Source organism: Hylobates moloch, unplaced genomic scaffold (genome assembly GCF_009828535.3).
Source record: "Hylobates moloch isolate HMO894 unplaced genomic scaffold, HMol_V3 SCAFFOLD_10, whole genome shotgun sequence".
NCBI lineage: Eukaryota > Metazoa > Chordata > Mammalia > Primates > Hylobatidae > Hylobates > Hylobates moloch.
The window spans coordinates 35,205,730-35,227,438 of NW_026652285.1; the positions used below are offsets into that span (position 1 = coordinate 35,205,730).

The window sequence follows — 21,709 nt, forward strand, 5'->3', positions numbered from 1 at the left end:
CCCAAGAACATTCACCCATTCTCTGCTACTCCCTTTTCAAACTCTCCTAAAGTATAATTAATTACATAGCCTAATCATTGTGCAAATGAGATTCCAATTGCTATCATAGCCATGTACCTACCATATCTTGAATCCTCCAATTTATTCAAATTGAAGAATTTCTTTCCTGGTTGTACAGGATCCAATGGCTCAGCAAGGTGTGCGAATGGGTTGCTCATGATTACTGATGGCCACCTGTTCCTGAAAAGAAAAGAGAACATTTAAATTCTTCTTTTAAGAGGCCTGGGACCTAGAAATCAGGACTGGGAGGAAGGCTTAGTTTTTACTGTTTCTTTTAGTATTGTTTGCATTTTTAACTATGTACACACTCAACTTTAAAAAAATAGTTAAAAATTTAAAAGAAATAGACATTTGCACATCTCTGTCCAAAACTACCTAGTACTGTCTGGTAGGTACTAGGTAGTTTTGGGGAGAAGCAGTTGATTGAGAAGCAGTCTGTGTCTTCCTGGATTGCTAGTGCAGGAGGCGACAGGACATGCCACAGGTACCGGTAACGGGCGCAAGACACTGAAAAGGAGACAGCCAGGCTGTTTGCCCAGCGCCTCTTTCCTGGGAACTGCTTCTCCCACCTAGTCTCACATGCTGTATGCAACAGCTGCCATTTGATGGGATAGAGGAAAGGTGTCTGACCCAATCTGGCCCAATCAACTTCCTTCTCTGGGAGTTCTGGAACTGAAACTAAAGAATGGGCAGCAAAGGCTACTGGAATACACCGTAACTGTGTTTATAAAGGTATGTACCCTAGGCCATCTGCATTAGAATTATCCAGGGATCTTTCTTGTTAAAAATATAGATTCCTGAGTATCCCCTCCCCACCCATTGAACCTGTTCAAGCTTCTAGGTGATTCCAACACATGTTCAGCTTGAGAATCATTGGTGGGCACTGTGGAGTGCCACCAGGTGAGGCACTTAAAACTTAATTCAGGAAGCAGAGAGGCAGCACAGAAGATATCGAAAAAGGGAGGGCACATTCTAAAACAGGAGTCACAATAAAAATGCCCCCAGGGCTCAGGAAGAGACCTGTGTATGTGAGGCAGGCTGTACAGGGACTAAAGAGCCTGGGTGATCTGTGCCCATCTAAGGGGGCAGAGGCCACCTGGCTCCAGCCGAGAGGGCATGAAGGAATGCTTGCCCAGTGTTGAGAGATCATCTAATTTTCCAAGTGAGACTGGTAATCTAGATTTTTATATGAATTCTTGGCTTATAAAAGTTGGCAACTGATTTTTTCTAAACTGTGTGGGTCTGTGGCATGATGGCAAAACCAAACACACCTGTGGGCCCTATTCAACCAGAGGTGGCAGGTAACCAGGCGGGCAAAGTTCATGGCAGAAACTGAAATGGAAAAAATGGGAGGATGGATTAAAAGCTGAAGAGGCAAAATTTAGAGAAAATGGCTGCTGGGTGAATGGGGGGAAATCTATGGGGAGAAGAAATAAGGCTTAACTCCAGGTATAGAGAATTGAAGGCTATTAGGACTGCTTTGGGAGGGAAGATGGTGGCTTTAGTTTTTGAGGTGAGAGTGCATATAAGATAAAGTGCCACACAAATTCAAGAGATTTGTGACTAATTCTCACTCAATGAGCAGCCAATCGGCGGGGGGAAAGCCCTATAAGTAAGAAACCTGCTAGCTTATCTGCAGAAGGAGAAGTTTACAAATCTGTGGGCTCAGAAAATGAAACTAATAATTCCACTGGCTGAAATTCTGAATATATTTAAAAAGGCAACGGTGCTACTCTCCCTTTCATTTGTCACCCATGCTATACTCCCCAGACTTACCTTTTCCACCCTCAAACAGTAGCAACTGCAACAATAAAACTGCTTTTTTGCCTGCCTGGAAAAACAGAAGACTATCTCAACAGAGGCCAGAGTCTCTGCAGGCAGGGGAAGTGGTGGGAAACGCTCACGGGACTGAGCAAGATGGGTCATTCACCTCTTTCAATGGCCTAAAGTGTCTGAATCATCCCTATCTCTGTGTTGAATCCTAAAGGAGCCAGATGCCCCATCTCCCAAAATTTTTGGATTAAACCAGTTGTTAACTTGTACTCATATTTGCCATTATGTGTGGGGACCAAATGTGTCAATTTACTTCCCTGTAGCTACAAATGTCTGGGGCATAACACAAGAAGCCTCACATGATTCCCGCTACTCCCACCACCCTACAGAGTCAGTTTGTATTTTGGGATGGATATAGTGACCAATATGGTGGCTCTTGGAGAAAATGGCTTGTTTTAAAGTACACTGCCATCTGCCTCCCTTTTTCCTTGGAAGCTAGAAAAGTGTCTCGTTTCACTCTATTAAGGAAGTAAATTCTATCTGTGGAAGGGAAGAGAAGAACCAGTTAGTTATACCAGCACATGCCAAGTGCTTTACACCATCTTCTTTACCTGGCAACATCTCCGTAAATGAAATCTATCATTATTTCCATTTTACAGATAAGGATACCGCAGCTCAGAGGGATGAAAAACCTTGCCTAACGGCATACATCCAGTAAGAGGCAGAGCTAGGTTTCAAACCCCGGCTCTTTCTGCCACCCACCACCACCTCTCTACGTCAGCCTGCTCTGACGATGCTGCTGTTGGAGGTCACCCACTAGCCCCTAAAGCTGGGAAAGTCATGGGAAATCCTCTCACAAGAGACTCAACTTTGAATGCTGGAGTTGCCTTTACTTCTTTCCAGGGGGCCCCATGCAACTAGGTCTGAGCCAGGCACTGTCACCTGTCTCCTGCCACTTTGTGCTGAGCCACAGGTCAGTAGAAAGTAATAGCAGCTGCATTTCGGCAACCAAAGACTAGCTTTGTTTGGAAAACAGGCCCTCCATATAAGCCTAGAGGATTCTGGAATTTGGAGCCACTTCAAGCTTCCACCCATACTATCATTCTTGTCTCACATCTCCTGGTTTAGTAACTCCAAGAGAAAGCCAAAAACAATCATGTTTCAAAGAGGTGTGAGAAGAAAGATCTTTGGCTGGGTAATGGGTCCAGATCCAGAGAAGAATCCAGGCATCATACCTCCTAGGCCTGCCTTTCCCTGGCCAGACACTCATCCCATCCCTAATCCTTGAGTATTATCACTGGTCCTTCAGGCTCCAAAAATACCTCCAGGATCTGGGGTTTCATCTAGGAACCCCACCATTGGCCAGGAAGCCCTCCCTGCGTCCCACATCCACATAAAGCACAGGTCTCACTGTTCCAATTCCTTTCTTATCTTCCACTCTCTCCTCCTGCTGCTTTGTTCTTGGCTCTTTTCTGTTTTATCTGATCTTCATTCAACAATAAAAGATAGGAATGAACAAACGAAGACAGTGAATGTGGATTTTTTTGGAGGTGGCAGAGTATCTAAATATATATAGTGTTTTTCTTTTTCGAAAGGGAAGAGTTAGCATATATCACACTATTTGGGGTTGCTGCTTTCTTTGTTCTATAGAATGAGATGATACTACATGGTGGCAAGAAGAAAAAAGAGGAGAAGAAAAAAGAAAAAAAAAAGAAGGAAGAAACGGGAAACGGTATCTTTTAAGGTACAAGGTGGGAGCAATTATTCAGAACTTGTCCCTCCGGGACGCTTGTCAGAATGCTGAAGACGGCTGAACACTTGTCCCTGGCCACTGAATCAAGTAAGACAGATGAACAGTTCTTATACAAAAGGAATAAAAACGGAGCTACTGTATCTGAAACGCTTCACTACATGTAGTTCACATTCTGAAAGTCAAGATAATTATTTGGTAGAGGAATAGTGTCTTTCAAAGCTAACCCATCCTGAAATACTAGCTGGGTGACTTGTACAGGGTTATGATTAGCACAGGTACACTCTGCATGCAAGAGCGGGGGTGGGCATGGACAGTCTGAACACCAGATTTTAAAGTAGGTCACTAAAAAATAACAAATATTATGCAAAGGCAGGCAGAACTAGGGTAAGACATTTAACAAATGAGCCATGCTCCCAGTAAAAGGGTGGGAGGAGTGAAGAGCTGGGGTTTTTCCCCAACCACAGTCTTGCTACCAACTGACCTTTGGCTCAATTGAGGACACTTGCAGGTGCCTTGGAGTAGCGCCTTTTGTGCATACATGGCATGGCACTAAGGCATGGCACCAACCTGTCACCATTCCCTAGGGACACCTTGACCTTAGGTGCTAAGGAGGTAATGAGACAGAGAATGTTGAGTTTTTGGTAAAGAACCTTAGCAATCATGTAGCACACCCCCGAGGAAGAGAGAGAGGCCCTGAAAAGCAACTGACTGACTAGGGTCACAGGAGTCATTAGTGGGAGAACCAGAAAAAAAAAAAAAATACAGCTGATTTGCCCTCCAATGAAATGCAAATTTCCCTCAGGGGAAGAAAAAAAAAAAAAAAAGCTTAAAATCTTTCATAGGTAGAGTTGAAAAAAGTACTACCTAGGTGTATCACAGTCTTTTGGTGCTTCTGTGATGTTAGTTCTATAATCACTTACTAAAACTTCCATGTGTTTCAGAATTCCAGAGAACTGACAGCTAAACTTTGGAAAAACAACTTAAGTTTAGGTTTCTGATGATCTACCCTGGGTGCCACTTTTTTCCAAAAGACACAGTAAGGGCAAATCAATTTTCCTGATATAATATTGAGTATACAATCCCTTACTCAGATTCAAGATACAAAATGTTGGTAAAGGCTCACATTAAATGATGTGAGAATTTTAAAGTTGCAAAATAATATATATATGTATATACTAGCATCTGATTTAAGTGGAAGAAAAAAAACTTCAAGACCATTAGTGTATATTCATTCATACATACACACCATTGCATATGCAAACGCACAAAAAAGAAAGACATAAAGTTAACATGGATTACAAATAGAATAACATATTGTATAAAGGGGAGACTTTAGCTTTCTATGTTTTATACTCCTGTATTATTCAAATTCTATTTTTGATAAGCATGCATTCATTTACTACTTACTTCTTAAAACACTGAAGCAGTCATTTAAACTTTGTACATAAATACCTACGTTAGCGTCTCTACAAAATGAGAACTTGACATCTTCAGCAATATCCTTTGAAAGAAAGAATGGTCCATAAAGTTCCTGGAACTACAAATGCAGGTCTTTCTTTAATAATGACTGGTGAAGATGTATTTAAATTTGTGACTATAACTCCAGATAAAGTCCACTTTGCTCCCCTCAATATGTCCTTTGATATCCACCAACAGAGAGAAAGAGTTGTGAAAAGAATCCCTGAATGGCTCAAATTTAGCCTTAGATGAACAGTGCCACACCTCATTCAAGTCAAACAGACTAATCCAAGCGGGGCCCTCCCTTCCCACCCCCTCCCCAGCTCCCTTTCCAATCTCAGCAGGATACCAAATTTGTTACTGAACCACATCTTCTTGGGTGGTGGTAACTTTAAAAAATATTACACTAAGAAATAGATACAGCCAGGCGCAGTGGCTCATGCCTGTAATCCCAGCACTTCGGGAGGTCGAGATGGGCGGATTACCTCAGGTCAGGAGTTTGAGACCAGCCTGGCCAATGTGGTGAAACCCTATCTCTACTAAAAGTACAAAAATTAGCCGGGCATGGTGGCACACACCTGTAGTCCCAGCTACTCAGGAGGCTGAGGCAGGAGAATTATTTGAACCAAGCAGGCGGAGGTTGCAGTGAGCCAAGATGGTGCCACTGCACTCCAGCCTGGGTGACAGAGGGAGACTCCATCTCAAAAAAAAAAAAAAAAAAAAAGAAAAAGAAAAAAAAAGAAATAGATGCTCACTGTAGCAACAACAGAAAATGCAAGTGAGCAAAAAGAACAAAATAAAATCCTTTGTAATACCATGATTTACAGTTTCATTTACCATGACTTTTAAATGCATTTAAATTTTTCAAAAAAAAAAAAAAATGACTAGATCTCACACTGTTTTGCAAATTGCTTTTTTTCACTCAATAATAAACCTCAAATATCTTAATAGGACAATCGTGTGATATTTTACAGCACTTTTAACTATACCATAAAAATCTATCCTTCAGATATATAACAATTTCCCTATTATTAAAATACTTAGGTTGTTTCCAAGTACTAGCATTCAAACAATGATGCCTTGTATACGCACATCGTTAGTAGGTCCTTAAATCATTTCTTTTCAATAAATTTCTAGCTTTCAGTTCCTAGAAGAGAGCTGAGTGAAAGGATTTGCATATCACCAGGATGGCTGGAAAAGGCTGTACCAATTTTACGACCCTTCTCTGAGGCAGTGAGTGGAGGTACTCAAACCAGGCAATAGAATTCATATTTACCTTTTGCCAAGTTGAGACATTAAAAAGCCAATCTTGGTACTTCTTTAATAGCTAGTTAAATTGAATAACTTTCCATCTGTCTGTTAGACATCTAAATTTCTTCTTTTGTAAACTGCCTGTCTGCCAGACAGGTCAAACTGAGTAACACTAAGATGACCTCTGCTGATCAAATGTTCTCATCTCCAAGGGGACTTAACTGAGCTATTAATGTGGATGCCTCAGCTCTGTAACTCTGGAGAGACTGAAACTGCCTTTGGCCTCTACTTGGTTTTGAGATATGGTCTACAACATTTCCCTTCACGTGAATGACAGACAGCCCCAAAATCTGTCAACAATTTGACCCCATGCTTGGGTGCACTGTGAGCGTAGCGAATTACAGCAAGGAAAGGGGATGATTATCTTAAATCACGGATAAAATCCTATTTGGGCCAGTACATTTTGCTTATGAGTAGCTCTACATTAAAATTTAAATATTAGGTTGGCAGCTATTTTCTTTCAGCATTTAGAAATATCAACCTGGGTTGACGCAGTGGCTCATGCCTGTAATCCCAGCAATTTGGGAGGCCAACGTGGGTGGACTGCTTGAGCCCAGGAGTTGAGACCAGCTTGGGCAACATAGCGAGACCATGGCTCTACAAAAAAGCGAAAAAATTAGCCAGTCATGGTGTCCCACACCTGTAGTCCCAGCTACTCGGGAGGCTGAGGTGGGAGGATTGCTGGAGCCTGGAAGATTGAGGCTACAGTGAGCTGTGATTGTACCACTGCATTCCAGTCCGGGTAACAGAGCAAGACTCTGTCTCAAACAAACAAACAAAGAAAAAGAAAAAAGAAAAAACAGAAATTCCGAACCCTGGCAGCAATCCTTGCAAACAGGTTTTGTGAGGGAGACTGCACATAGCATATGGATGGATGCTAAACCATCACTCTTGCTAGAAAACCACGTCAGACCATGCACCCACCCAGCTGGCAGGGAGTGACTCAACAGTAGCATTCGAGAGGAGTGCCATGTGATGATGTTTATCTATCATAGCTAGATTTGTAGAGATGTTTGGAATAGTCGACTTACTTTAAGCTAAATGCCAAGGATCAGAAAAAATAAGATTCACCTTTTAGGGTCTCCATCTCATCTTTGGAATATATAAATCTATGAATTTGCTACTTGTGTTATCAAAGTTTAATTTTCCTATGATAGTGAAATATTATAATTAATTACCTTATGATATAGACAGAGACATAGTATTAATGGACCCTACAAGCAATCACAGGATTTCCACACAGCAGTAGGAGGAGCACAGGAGAGGAATAAACCCAGGCAGCAGAACTGTCAGTAGTGGGCTGGAGAGGATGAGAATTTGTTTTTTTTGTTTGTTTGTTTTGGGGGTACATATCAGTTTCCAGGGGAGCTTGTAGAGCTTGAAAGAGCCTTCAGATGATCAACTGAGAATCATCTCTCTATGGTACTGGCAGCACATCCCCCAATCCTTTTTTTGGGCTATCTAAAGACACATAAGAGTGGATTTAAAAAATCTATGCAAACAAGAGAGAAAGATTTCTCCTGTATTTTATGTGGTTTGCCCTTCTGTTTTCCTCTCTCCCCACACCTTCTGAAATATACCTGTCTTGAACTGCCATGGCTTCCAACTCTAAAGTCAAAGTACTATCACTGCATCTCTGAGGTTCACTGCTGTTCATTAAAAAGGTTAACTATATTTCATTTCTGTTTAAAGAGAAATTAATTGGCCCTACTCCCAAACCTTTGTGTATCTAAACATCATGCTACTTATAAACAATATTTTTGTCAAAAGTAAAATTCCAAGGATGTCTGTGTGAACATAAACAACATTGAGGTCAGAATCATCATGACCAGCAATATCACCAAGGCTTGTCAACTGGGTTCTTTCATAAGAGGAGAGCTAGAAATATTAATCCTTTGTTTTATTTGATGTGGATGCATCTGGGAAACTGCACTAAATATCTCTGAATTTTCCAAGAAACCAGGTCATCTCTTCAATTCTTTTAGCTGTTCATAAAACAAAAACCTATTAAATATGATACTTGTAACTAGAAGAACTTTGAAGGAGAAGTCATATGAGCAATTATCTATTTTTTGGAGAGAAACTGGGGGGAAGAGTGGTGCAGAAAGAATGGATTTAACAATATAACCACATACGTCAACACGTTTTTCTTGAGCACTAAGTATGTGCAAGGTACACCATATGCTACAGAAAGGAACAAAACTCTGCCTCTATATCAGAAAGCTTTGCCATCTCACAGCAGCTTGTCTCTTCTTGCTCAAATTTTAAGTTAGTGGTCTATTTTCACTCAGTCTTGTCTCATCCTGGATAACTGACCAGAATGTGCTATATATATGTCAAGATTTAAAAAAAAAAAGGTTAAATGATGGTTTTATTTTGAATTGGCCATATAACTTTTCTGTTCCTCAGTTTCCCAATCTATAAATAAGGTTGGTTAATGATCTAAAAAGTCCTTTCTAAGTGGAAAAAAATTCAATGATTCATTCATTCACATTTATGTTAACTGTCTATTATGTGCCAGGAACTGTTTTAGGTCCTGGGGATACATCAGGGAACAACAGAGACAGAGTCCCTGCCCTCATAGTACTTCCATTTTAATGGAAGGAGACAGAATAAACAAATAAATAAATATACAAACAGAATGTCAGATGGTGACCCATTCTATTGATAAAGCAGGGAAAAAGCAGTAGAAAGTACAGGGGCTGTGGGGAGTCTCAGTGATCAAAGAAGGCCTCACTGATGTTCAGCCACTGTGCAATCCAGGGAGGGGTAAGCTCACGTGCAAAGGCCCTGAGGTGGTGGCATGCCTGGTGGGTCTAAGGAAGGCCAAGGAGACCAAGGTGAGTGAAGGCAAAAAAGGGGAAGACAGAAAAGGCAAGAGGTAGTAGGGGCCAGACCACATGAGGCTCTTTAGCCAATTCTGATGTTGTAAATCTACACTGTAAGCCAGGTGTACAGCTAGGTGTCCGTAGTTTATCAAAGTCCCTACTGTGAGGACTTTGATAAAGACAGTGATAAAGTGGCCACAGTAGGGACTTTGATAAAGACAAACTACAAAGCCCTAACTGTACATCTGGTTTAGACTGTAGACTTCCAACATCAAAAATTGGTTACAGTTTGATAAGAAATTAACTCATATATGAAAATATTAGATTGCACTTGAAAAGTAGTTACTTCCTGAAGTCTAACCCTGTTTCCCTGAATTTCATTATTAAGTAACACTGGAAATTCTCAGGATGTATCACAAAAATGATCATGACTCACTCAGCAGATGTGCACAGCCACTGCCAAAAACCACAGGACTTAGGGAACCAGGGCCACGCTATAACAATGCCTGACCAGGCAGCCCCTGCCTCTTGAGGGCTCCCCTAGTTCTGGGCTCACTGGCCAAGAGGGGGCAGAACATCACATGCAGCTCTCAAAGAGAAAGACTTAATGCATCCTCTAAGCTCGTTTTAAATTAGTTGCAGCAGCACAAACTCACAGAAATATTCACTTTTACTTTTTAGTGTCACTGTGGGCCAATATAAGCAGAGTTTTGTAAAAAGTCTTGGTGAACTTCGACATTATAAATTCCAGAGACAGGCTGAGAAAGAAAGTCACCAAGGGGTCATGAAACATTTGGCAAGAAAGTAAAGGAAGAAGTGGGGGCATTGTCCTGAGAACCCGGCATCTGACCCAGCACTGAGCCTGACCTCATCCTCTCCTCCTTGAGGTCTTCCCTCAGCCCCTTCTCAGAATGTGGGCCCCCTACCCTGCAGCTCCCCATGGTCACCAGTGTGGTGTAGTACACGACACCTGCAGAGACCCCAACTAAGCCCTACTGCATCTAAGTTTTTTGGTTTTTTGGTTTGTTCTTTTGAGACAGGGTCTCACTCTGTCACCCAGGCTGGAATGCAGTGGTGCAATCTCGGCTCACTGCAACCTCTGCCTCCCAGGTTCAAGTGATTCTCTGGCCTCAGCCTCCGGAGTTGCTGGCATTACAGGTGCCCACCATCACGCCCGGCTAATTTTTGTATTTTTAGTAGAGACGGGGTTTCCCCACGTTGGCCAGGCTGGTCTCAAACTTCTGACCTCAAGTGATCCACCCATCTCGGTCTCCCAAATTGCTAGGGTTATAGGTGTGAGCCACCGCACCCAGCCTGCATTTATGTTTTAAGAGGGGGAGAAGTACTGGGTGAAGACAGCTGTACTTTCAAAAAAAGTATTACAAAGCAGGTCCAGTTGTGATCCAATCTTTAAGAAAGCAGCATGATTTCCTCAGGCTCCTGAACTCATTTTGCAGATCATGGCAATGAACTTTTCTAACTTGAACTTTAGGAATTAGGAATTAGAAAGAAAGGCCGTCACCACAAGAGATTGGGTGTCTGGCTGCCAGAGGTCTTATAGGGCCATCTTTACCTCTGAATTCACCAAGTGTCTGGGGCCAACTATCCCCACCCACCTCACCAACCTGGTCTCATCAGGGCTGACTGAACTCAGGGATTATGACTCATGCTAATAGAATTATCAGAGCTCAATATGTAAACCCATATATTTACTGATTTTACCTAAGAAAGGCAACTGTCAGGAGGACCTGATGCCCCTGTTTCTGACCAGCACATTCCTTCCCCACAGCAGGATAGAAGGACGTTAGGAGCTTCAAAACTGAAGCCAGATGCAGGCGTGCTGAGAGAGGGAACTGGAATGCAAACCCAAGTCCATCAGACTCCAGAGCCTAGCTCTGAAGCAGCTGGTTCCATCCCAGTGACTCCCACAATGGCATGGCTGCTCTATTTCATTGGGTTGAAGGAGTGACAAATACTAAAGCAGCATTAGACCCTGATACTTCTGGGAACTGGGCCTTTCTACGTTGTCTATGGGAAGGGACTGGTGTGGATTCATTCATACACATGACATTTACAGACCTGGGATGAAGGGATAAAGTCCCCATCCTCCTTCAGACGCTCAGACTGAGAATGGAGACTGTGTAGGAGAAATCAGAACATCATGCAGCCCATGCTACAGGTGTGGTGGATGAAGGCTGATAAAGAACCATCAGGGAAAAGCACCTAATCCAGCATCAGAGCATCGGAGGGGGGAGAGAAAGGACTCTAGGGACGGGTGACACCATGCACAAGCCTTCCAGAATTACACAGAGGTAGGGAGTCACTGAAAGAATAAGCTGGCAGATGAAACAATACATTAAAGGCACAAAAGTGTGACACTGTGGGAATCATAAAGTGTTGCACATGGATAAAGTACAGGGTACATGTTGGGGAGAGCTAAGAAACAACGGATGGAGCAATCCAGGTTGCTGCAAAGTTTGAATTTTTACCAAAGGTAAGGAGGCACCATTAAAGGATTCTGAGCTGCAATTTTTAAGACCAGATTTGATTTTCAGAGATCATTCTGGTAGGGGTATAGACTGACTCAGGGAAAGGCTGCCAGACTGGTGTCAGGGAGGCAGGTTACAGTGTTATTACAGTCAACAAGACAAGGCAATGAGGAGGTACAGGAGGGAACAAATCCAGGGAGAGTTATGTATTGGGCGAAATTCACCCCGATATTTCACGTAGGTTCTTTTCTATTTTCCCCAAGTGTCTGCTGGTCTGAGAAATAAAGGGAAAGAGTATAAAAGAGAGAAATTTTAAAGCTGGAGACATCACATGTTGGCAGGTTCTGTGATGCCCCCTGAGCCATAAAACCAGCAAGTTTTTATTAGTGATTTTCAAAAGAGGAGGGAGTGTACAAGTAGGGTGTGGGTCACAGACATCACATGCTTCACAAGGTAGTAAGATATCACAAGGTAAATGGAGGCAGGGCGAGATCACAGGACCATAGGACCGGGGCGAAATTAAAATTGCTAATGAAGTTTTGGGCACACATTGTCATCGATAACATCTTATCAGGAGACAGGGTTTGAAAGCAGACAACCAGTCTGACCAAAATTTATTAGGTGGGAATTTCCTCATCCTAATAAGCCTGGGATCGCTACTGGAGACTGGAGCTTATTTCATCCCTACAGCTGTGACTGTAAAAGACAGCTGCCCCCAAAGCGGCCATTTTAGAGGCCTACCCTCAGGGACACATTCTCTTTCTCAGGGATGTTCCTTGCTGAGAAAAACAATTCAGCGCTATTTCTCCCATTTGCTTTTGAAAGAAGAGAAATATGGCTCTGTTCCCCTGGCTCACCCGCAGTCAGAGTTTAAGGTTATCTCTCTTGTTCCTTGAACATTGCTGTTAATCCTGTTCTTTTTTCAAGGTGCCCAGATTTCATATTGTTCAAACACACATGCTCTACAAACAATTTGTGCAGTTAACACAATCATTGCAGGGTCCTGAGGTGACATACATCCTCCTCAGCTTATGAAGATGATGGGATTAAGAGATTAAAGTAAAGACAGGCATAGGAAATCACAAGGGTATTGATTAGGGAAGTGATAAGTGTCCATGAAATCTTCACAATTTACGTTCAGAGATTGCAGTAAAGACAGGCGTAAGAAATTATAAAAGTATTAATTTGGGGAACTAATAAATGTCCATGAAATCTTCACAATTTATGTTCTTCTGCCATGGCTTCAGCCAGTCCCTCCGTTCGGGGTCCCTGACTTCCCCCAACAGTTATGAAAGCAGGATGGGCTGGGGTAGGTAAGGAAAAGAGATAGGTCTTGAATAGCTTCTGTGTTTCTCATTTGGGCAAACTGGCAGAGCCAATGAACAAGATGGGAACTGGGATGTTGATTTTAGACACGGTGGATCTGGGATAAGATCTCCAGCGGGCAGGGCCATATATGGGCCTGGAGCTTAGCAGGTTGGACTGGGACAGAAGCTGGGAAGAACAGCAGCAATGTTCAGGCATTATCCCATGAGTGCCAGGTCATCCAGAAGCTCAGCAGCCTGGAGACATGTACTGAGTGCCTGTGGGGTGCCAGGCATCTAATCCAATTCCTCTAATGCAGATCCTTGGCAACCCTGTGACAAGGGCATCACCATCCCATTTCACATGAGAGAAGACAGGATCTGAGGAGCTAAGTATCTTGCCATGGTCTCATGGCTGGTAAGTGACCAAACTGGGAGTCAAACTCAGGCTCCTGATGTCAGGACCAACTCTCTTGCACCATGCTCCTCCCAATAGGCCACACAAGTGATATCATTTTACAGTCATTTAACGTATTAAGATCCAAAAAACCAAATGCATTAAAAAAATATATCATTTTAAAACCATCTCCAAGCTCTAAAGCACATATATGGGGACGAGATGATAAACCTCATGTTCCCTAAAACATCCTTGATTTTGGCAAAATTTGTATGATAGATAACTTTTAAAGAATGGGTTGATGTAAATAATATAGGCATTATCAGCACTTAGGAGACTGATTTCTTATCTAAGAAAATAAGAGTTTATGAAACATAACATCCTTAAAACCAATCCTGAGGCTACTTTTGATTCTGCCATTAATACAAAGTTGTACCTTTCAAATGTCCACCCAGCATAGCTCTTGCACATAGCAGATTCTTGGCAATGGCTTATTTATCTTACCTGTTCTCAACCAAAAATTCAAACCTGGTAATCATGTAGGAGGATACTTTCCTAGACTGACACCTCTTCTTCACGAACTATGCCACAACGTGCAACTTGCTATGTAATTCCACAATAGCAGTTAAAGAAAGGATGACAAGGATGTTGATTAAGTGCTCCATACATGTCTGTTTCATGAGCAGTGGCCCAGACAAGTTACACTATCCAAAGATGGGCTTGCCCAGGGTTCTCCTTAGATCAAGACAAGAGAATGAGAGAGAACCACACCAGCACTCATGTACAAACAGCCTTACTAATTCATCTAAGGTGGATTAATTTTTAATACCAAAGATAACAGCAGAACATGAGGAATCTGAGGAACAACTGGCTCAGAGAGTGTGATATCGTTTCAATAGGTCTATGGCATTAAGGGGCACAAGAACCTGTTCTGTCTCCCAAAGACATACTTAGATGCTTTTGCGTCTTCACATATTTGCAACATCTAATCCCAAAGACTCTCTTGGTTTCCAATTGATTCTTAAAGTCAGTCTCTGCCACTTGCTGCTGAGGACAAGATTTCTTCTATATTCTTAAACCTCAGTTTACTTCTTTGCAGATTTTAGGTAACATGTCTGTCTGCACTGCCTTGCCCAGATGACAAGGGCTGCTGGGATAATTAAATGAGGTAACACATGAAAGCACTGCATATTCTGGGAACTATATCCCTGTGAGCGACCATAATTCATGAGATTGCTATTGACTTACCTATGGTAAGCTCTAAATGTAGCCTGTTTCTTTTACTGAAAATTTAAATATACATTTTAAAACAAGTATTTAAAACATAGTCAAGAACCACTCTTATCCCATACAAGCGACCCAATATTATTCAGTTTTATTTTTTCAGGTCTTTCTCCTGGTGGGGGGGGTGGTGAGGGGATGCATTCTATGATCAGAGAAGACCCACAGGCTCCAGATATATTTGTGAAAAAATGACAAAAGATCATTAAAAACATTTTCTTTTTAGAAAGCTATCTTTTTATATTGGCTCGAATTTAAGACTCTTTTCATGGCTCAAATTTAAGACTCTTTTCACCATGATTCTTTAAAATCTTTTAAAATCCAAACAGGTGAAAGAAAATGTTCTTGGTCCTAGGTCATATTTGAAAATTTTTCTTTTAATGTGATGGATTTCTTTTATACTCAAAATTTTTCTCCAGTGAACTTAATCAATTCAAATTATCTTAGCATGTATTTCTTGAGTATCTTCTTTGCATTATGCATTGCTAAATACCACAGAAGAAAAGAAGATAGGCACACATTCCTTCTCTTATTTGAAGACTGCAATCTAACAAGGAGACTAAGATAAGCACACAAATACAATAGGATGAGGGTTATAAGAAAAGTCAAAGGAAAGAGACAGCTACAAGTGGGATCCAAGAAAGACTTTACAGAGAACTACGAAGTGGAAGATGAATTCAGATGCACAGGCAGAGTAAAGAGCGAATACCAAAGTAGAGAAACAGGATAGCACAGCAAGTGTTCAGGGGCTGCTCAGCAGTTCAGCATGGCTGACATTAGGGCAGAACAGTTTTAAGATTTTTGCTACAGCAGTCAATACATGCTTATTCCTAAAAGACCTAATAAGTGATTCTCGTTAATTTATACAGCTGCAAATGAAGATGCCAACTCTTGCCAGAAGGAAAAAGAGGCGATGTTGAAGAAAAGTATAAGGGAGGGGCCAGGCGCAGTGGCTCACGCCTGTAATCCCAGAACTTCAGGAGGCTGAGGCGAGCGGATCACCTGAAGTAAGGAGTTCGAGACCAACCTGGCCAACATGGTGAAACCCCATCTCTACTAAAAATACAAAAATTGGCTGGGCGTCGTGGTGCACGCCTGTAATTCCAGCTATTCTGAGGCTAAGACAGAAGAATCACTTGAAGCCGGGAGGTGGAGGTTGGAGTGAGCTGAGGTCACACCACTGCACTCTAGCCTGTGTGACAGTGAGACTCTGTCTCAAAAAAAAAAAAAAAGTATAGAGGAAACAAAATTGGCCAATTATCAGTGTTCACAGTCGTTGAGGCTGAGGGTTTATACTCTCCTCTCCACTTTGTATGTCTGAGATTTTCCATTAAAAATAGAGAAAATGAAAAAAAAAAAAAAAAGAAATGAAGGCCAGTCGATCTAGGGAGACGGTCAGCTGATGGTGCCAGTCAACTGAAGTGAGAGGGCGGGGCTGAGGTCAGACAGACTCTACAGGGGAAGCAGACACAGCACAATGTGACTCCATGGTCAGTGTGCCTGTTTTTCGGTTCCCCATGCCTCACACTCCTCATATTTCTCACTGGGAGAGAGTAGCTGGGGTCTGCCACCAGGTAAGCTGGTGGTAAGACAGTCTAAGAAAGATGGAAGAACTGTCCTCAACATACCATGTGTAAACATACTGTAGGGGTTGATTTTGGTAATGTCAAATGTAATATTTATTCATGCGTGAAAACCCCGATAAGCTAAAGTGAAGAAAATCTAAAAAGCAACTGTGCTCTATCACCAAGAGAAAAGCACTCAATGTTTTGGCATATCCGCTGCCTTTGTCCATGCAGGGGCACACTCGTACATATATGCACATGCTTTCTCTCCTCAGAAATACAGAATCACAGGGAAATACTTCTGTGTAACATGCTTTTTTAGTTTAAAAACTATACAACAGTATTTTGTAACACCAGTGTAAAGGCTGCATAATAGCTTGCTAAGGAACACTTTGACCTAGTATTACTAACCCTGGACAAGAGTCAAACATTAATACTGTTAAATAAAATGTTTTGACTTGAGAGGCTCTCTCTTAATATTATTTTAATATATACTAATATTATATATACAAGTTCAGAGCTGTGATATAACAAAGTAGTTTTTTTTTAATTGGGGGAGGAGGATGGTGACAACATTCCTATCAGAGAAATAACTCTATTTTCCTTCCAAAAGTATAGATTGTTGGGATTTTAGGTTTTCTACATTGTAAAAGCAATATATGAATGCTACAGGCTATCCTCCCTTATAAGATAGGCACACAGCTGTTATTATGAAAAGTAACGAAAGTTATCTGGCTTCCTTCTACCTCATTCCACTGCCCAGAACTGGCTACTGGTCTATCTTCTAAACATTCATGATGCTACTTTAAATACATGGAATGGAATATGTAATGACACATGCACACAACTTATGTACACATAGATGTACAAATACGCATACACACAGGTATATACACACACAGTGTACTCTACAATGTATCATATACATATATAATGAGGATTTTTTTTTTTTTTTTGAGACAGGGTCTTACTCTATTGCCCAGGCTGGAGTGCCATGATGCAATCATGGCTCACTGCAGCCTGGACTTCTCAGGTGATCTTCCTGCCTCTGCCTCCTAAGTAGCTGGGACTACAGATATGTGCCACCACACCTGGCTTTTATTTTTTTTCTGTATTTTTGGTAGAGATGGGGTTTTGCCATGTTGCCCAGGTTGGTCTTGAACTCCTGGACTCAAGCGATCTGGACTCTGAAAGTGCTGGGATTACAGGCATGAGCCACCATGCCTGGGCCTTTCCATCCTTTTTAACATTTCCTTTGTCTCTGCCCCTGGAATCAAGATAGCTCTTAGAGACACTACTAGTTTTTGCATAATAATATGCAAAATTCACACAACGGGTTAGACTGCAGGTCCATCCATCCCAGCATAACATCTGAGATGGCTCCAGGGAGGGAGGTGGGAATAAGATCCATATGTGGCTCTGTCCTTAAAACTTGAACACGCTTGGCCTTCCTTTAAACAACCTATTATGGAGTCTTCTATGATTGATTCCAAGTCCTCTACAGTTACTACTGCCCGCTACATCCATCTTGGAGACTCAAGTTTCTGGTATTCACGCATAAAGTCCTGAAGAACTCCTTTTCCATAAAACTATCTCTTTGAAACATGGTTCTTGTTCTGATAGTTTAGGTCAGGAGTCTGCAGACTATGGCTAGCACTTGTTTTTGTAAATCAAGTTTGACTGGAACACAGACATACTTGTTTGTTTGCATATTGTCTATTGCCGCTTTCATGCTTCAACAGCAGAGCTGAGTAGCTGCAATAGAAACTGTATAACCATAACCCAAAAAGCCTAAAATATTTCACTACCTGTCCCTTTACACAAAGTTTGCTGATCTGTATTTTAGAATATGATGAAACAGATTTTTTTCCTTATCAAAAATTTTAGAGGACTTGAATCATACACCCTATATCTAGGATCTTTGTCTAGGCCTAAGAGTCTGTTTTCTACTAAAAAAACAAACCAAAAGCATCTTGGCTCAGACAATAGCAGTGTCAGCTGGCAAAGGTTTAACAACTTGAACTCCAGGAGGAAAAAAAAGCTCTGATGTAGCATTTGCTGATTTCCATGGTGTAACTATTCCCACCATGGCTTATTTCAATCTAAAAAATGTGTTGCCACTGAACACGGAGTTAGGAAGAGATACGCACAAATGATAGTATAAACCAGCTCTGAAACCACTGGCTCCTTGGGATGCTTACTATCAATGGCCTAACTCTTCATTTTAAAGTCAAAGACACTGAGACCCAGAGAAGGTGTCTTAACCCGAGGCTGGCCCAGTGACTGGCACCAGGTTGGAGGTAATTTCCCTGTGAGTCTGGCTGCCTCACAGGAAATTACTTCCTATGTAGAAGGAAGAGTGGGGGAAAGAAGGCAAAGAAGTTATTTGCCAGGCACGTGGTGATACACGTTGGTTTTTATCATCATCTTCACAGTGTGGGACTCTGGTGTCTTCAGCACATGCCTTTGAAGCACACTTTAGGTAGGGGGTACTGCTCTTCACACAGGAGCAGCTTTCATGTACACACTCTGACAATAGACTATCTCAATTAACCAGCAGTTATCTAAGCTATCAGACCGTAATTGCCAGAAAGACAGGGACTGCATCTTTTGTGCTCACTACTTTCCTGGCATCCAGCACATAACTGGACACATGAGAAATAGGTGGCCAATAAAAATCTACTGAAAGAATGAAGGAATGAGACCCCACCATCAAAGTGGAATTTTGTAATACAAAGAACACAGCGGGTGCTCAGAGTTTAGATCCCATTTCCTTCTCCTCCTTCTCACCTGTGGACTGTGCAACACACACAACATGCTCACGTGCATGCAACGTTTCTCAAGTATCGGCGGTAGCATTTAAACTGATCCATCAGAGTACAAGAGGCTCTGTGGATGAAGGAACAAAAGGGAGGATGGAGTTAGAAAATTTCTTCCTCCCATATATATACACGTAACATCTGTCTTGAACTTGTTCTGACAAGGCACGAAGCTAAGGAAAGAGTCCCATGAAGGACCTCACCTACCACACTCCAGGATGGTGGAAACTGCTTTTTGACAGGGGCTGAGGAAGCATCACTCAGAGTGACACCCTCTGAAAGTGGAAAGTGAAAGAACGTCAAGACTGGGAATCATTATTCCAATAAACTCAAGGCTAATAACCATGCAACTGCAAACAGAAATGAACACGTGCAAGGGAAGGCAAAAGCATGCCTCCTTGTTCTTTTGGAAATAACTTCCTGACTACTTGGTAACTCTCACAGGAACCCCTACACACTTGGCACGGTCTCCCCATTGGCACTTTTCTGAGCCCACAGGTCCTGTTTGCCACATCACTGTTGTAATCCCGATGCATGGACAGGTCAGCTCTGCAGGCACAGAAACAACCAAAGGCATGTGTGAAGCCTTGCTGACTTTTCAGGAGGTTGGCAAGGTTCATCACAGCCTCACGTAGGGACCTAGTACATGGTTTCCAAAGTGAGATCAAACTTGGTTCCAGATACCAGAGGTTAATACTGTCCATGGCACGAGGTGGTGTGTGTTCCCAATCAGAGGAAGGATCACAAACAAGAAGCAGGCCCAGTGAACGAAGCCTCTGAAGCATTTCCTACACTAGCATCCTCAAAGTGTGGTGCAGAGAACTCCTAGGGATCTCCAAGGTCAAAACCATTTTCATAGTAATAAAATATTACTTGCTTTTTTCCACTCACACATTTTCAGGAGTATACAGTGCAGGTCTCAAGAGGCTACATGATATGTGATATTGCAACAGACTGCAGAAGCAGCTATCAGAATCCAGCTGTCTTCGATTATGCTTGACATCAAAGAGATTTGCAAAAATGTAAAACAATGCCACTCTTCTCAATAATTTTCTGTTTTGGAAAATATAGTTCTTTTTCATAAAAATAGGCAATGTTAAGATAGAATTAGTTCACTATTCTTTTTAAATGAATTATTAAATATAGTACAAATTTCTGTCTTACTCATATAAATACGGATAGATATAACACATAAAAGCTTCTTAAGATACTAATTTTTAAGAGTGTAAAGGGGTACTGAGTCCCAGAAAAGTTTGGGGACTTCTGTCCTAGAGGTTGTCCCCCAGGGAAGAGAGTTATGTGTGTTGCAAGAAGGAAGATGCCATTATGATGTGCTAGCTGAATCTGGAAAAAAATGACTTGGTCATAACTGCAGCCCAAGCTCCTTTCTGGATCTCTCAATCTATCATGGGGGGCTCTGTGTTCAAGCCTCCCACGGGAGGGTCTCTTCCCCCTCGTCCCATTTTCCCTTTACCCCTTGGAGTGGATTCCCGGATCTGCCTGCACAACTTTAGCAAGGGTTTCCCTATCCAGCTAGCCGGGCCTGGGCGAGGACTCCCAGTGCGGGCCTCACACCCTCGGGGTTAGGACTCCCAGTACTGGCCGCACACCCTAGGCAAGGACTTTCAGGACAGCACGCACAGCCAAGGCTAAGAGGGTCTAGGAAAGCCATTTCCAATCCCTGGTCCCTCTCCCCGGCATGACATAGACTGGGGACAGGGCAGAGACGTCAGTCGCCAGAAACACGTCCCCGATTCTCCTCTCAGCCTTCCCAAGCTCGCCTCTGTGTCCCCTGGGCCGCCACTGCCTCGGGCACCTCGGTAAAGGCCCGCACCGACTCTCGAGGGATACAGGGTGGACGGCGCTCCCGCCTGGAGACGTGGGTCGGGCCACTTCGGTACTCACCTCTGACTGCACGGCGGGGCTCCCGCGACCGGCGCACCAGACCCAAGCGGCGGGACGCGTTCCCGTGCGCTGCGCCGTTCTAGCTGCCCCCTCCACGCTCCGCCCCCTCTCGCCCCAGGGGCCGCCGCGCGATGGGCGGAGCAGGGGCGGGACGGGCGGAGCAGGGGCGGGACGGGCGGGCAGCTAGCCGAAGAAGGGGCGGAGCCTGCGGGCGCCCCTGCGGGCCTGGAGGACTTCGCCCGGGGCGGGAGGCGAGGGTTGCGAAGGGCTCCTCCGCAGGAAGTGGGAGGGCTGAGCCCTCCGCTCGGGTCCGCTTCTGCCAGCCTGGGACCTGGGACGAGGGTGTCTGTTGCTCACTTTGGAGCTTAGCATGTGACTCCCCAGCCGGCGTTAGGAAGTGACCAAAGGGTGGGGAAGAAATGGAATTATTTAAAAAAAAATGATTTGGCCATAACTGCAGAGGCTTCATGTACGTGTGGTCACTTCTCTGCCTCCCTTCTCACTTTGTCTGTCCCCGCCCTACCCACCCTCTCCACCCTCGCCTTAATTCTTTGCACAAAGCCTGCCAAGTGGACATCGGAGTCACGCTGTCAGAATAGGACTTCAGCATTTCCGTGGCAAAAGTTCTATGTGTAGATTTCCTTGGACATGTAACAACATTTTCTTTCTTTTTTTTTTTTTTTTTGAGACAGAGTCTCGCTGTCGCCCAGGCTGGAGTGCAGTGGCGCGATCTCAGCTCACTGCAGGCTCCGCCCCTCGGGGGTTC

At 43.0% G+C, this 21,709-nt stretch overlaps 1 protein-coding gene across 2 annotated transcripts in view; it reads right to left on the reverse strand.

Annotated features, from left to right (window-relative positions):
* Window positions 1-21,034, reverse strand: part of ACO1 (aconitase 1) — a 64,562-nt gene extending 43,528 nt beyond the window's left edge. Inside the window, exons 1-2 of one of the 2 annotated variants that reach the window (XM_032164206.2) lie at window positions 20,944-21,034; window positions 122-240 (exon numbers count right to left, since the gene is read on the reverse strand). In XM_032164206.2, the coding sequence (XP_032020097.1) occupies window positions 122-218 (97 nt within the window). In that variant the 5' untranslated portion in view covers window positions 219-240; window positions 20,944-21,034. The remainder of the gene's footprint in view (window positions 1-121; window positions 241-20,943) is intronic. The other variant, XM_032164207.2, reaches the window with a different exon arrangement.
* Window positions 21,035-21,709: the final 675 nt, after the last annotated feature.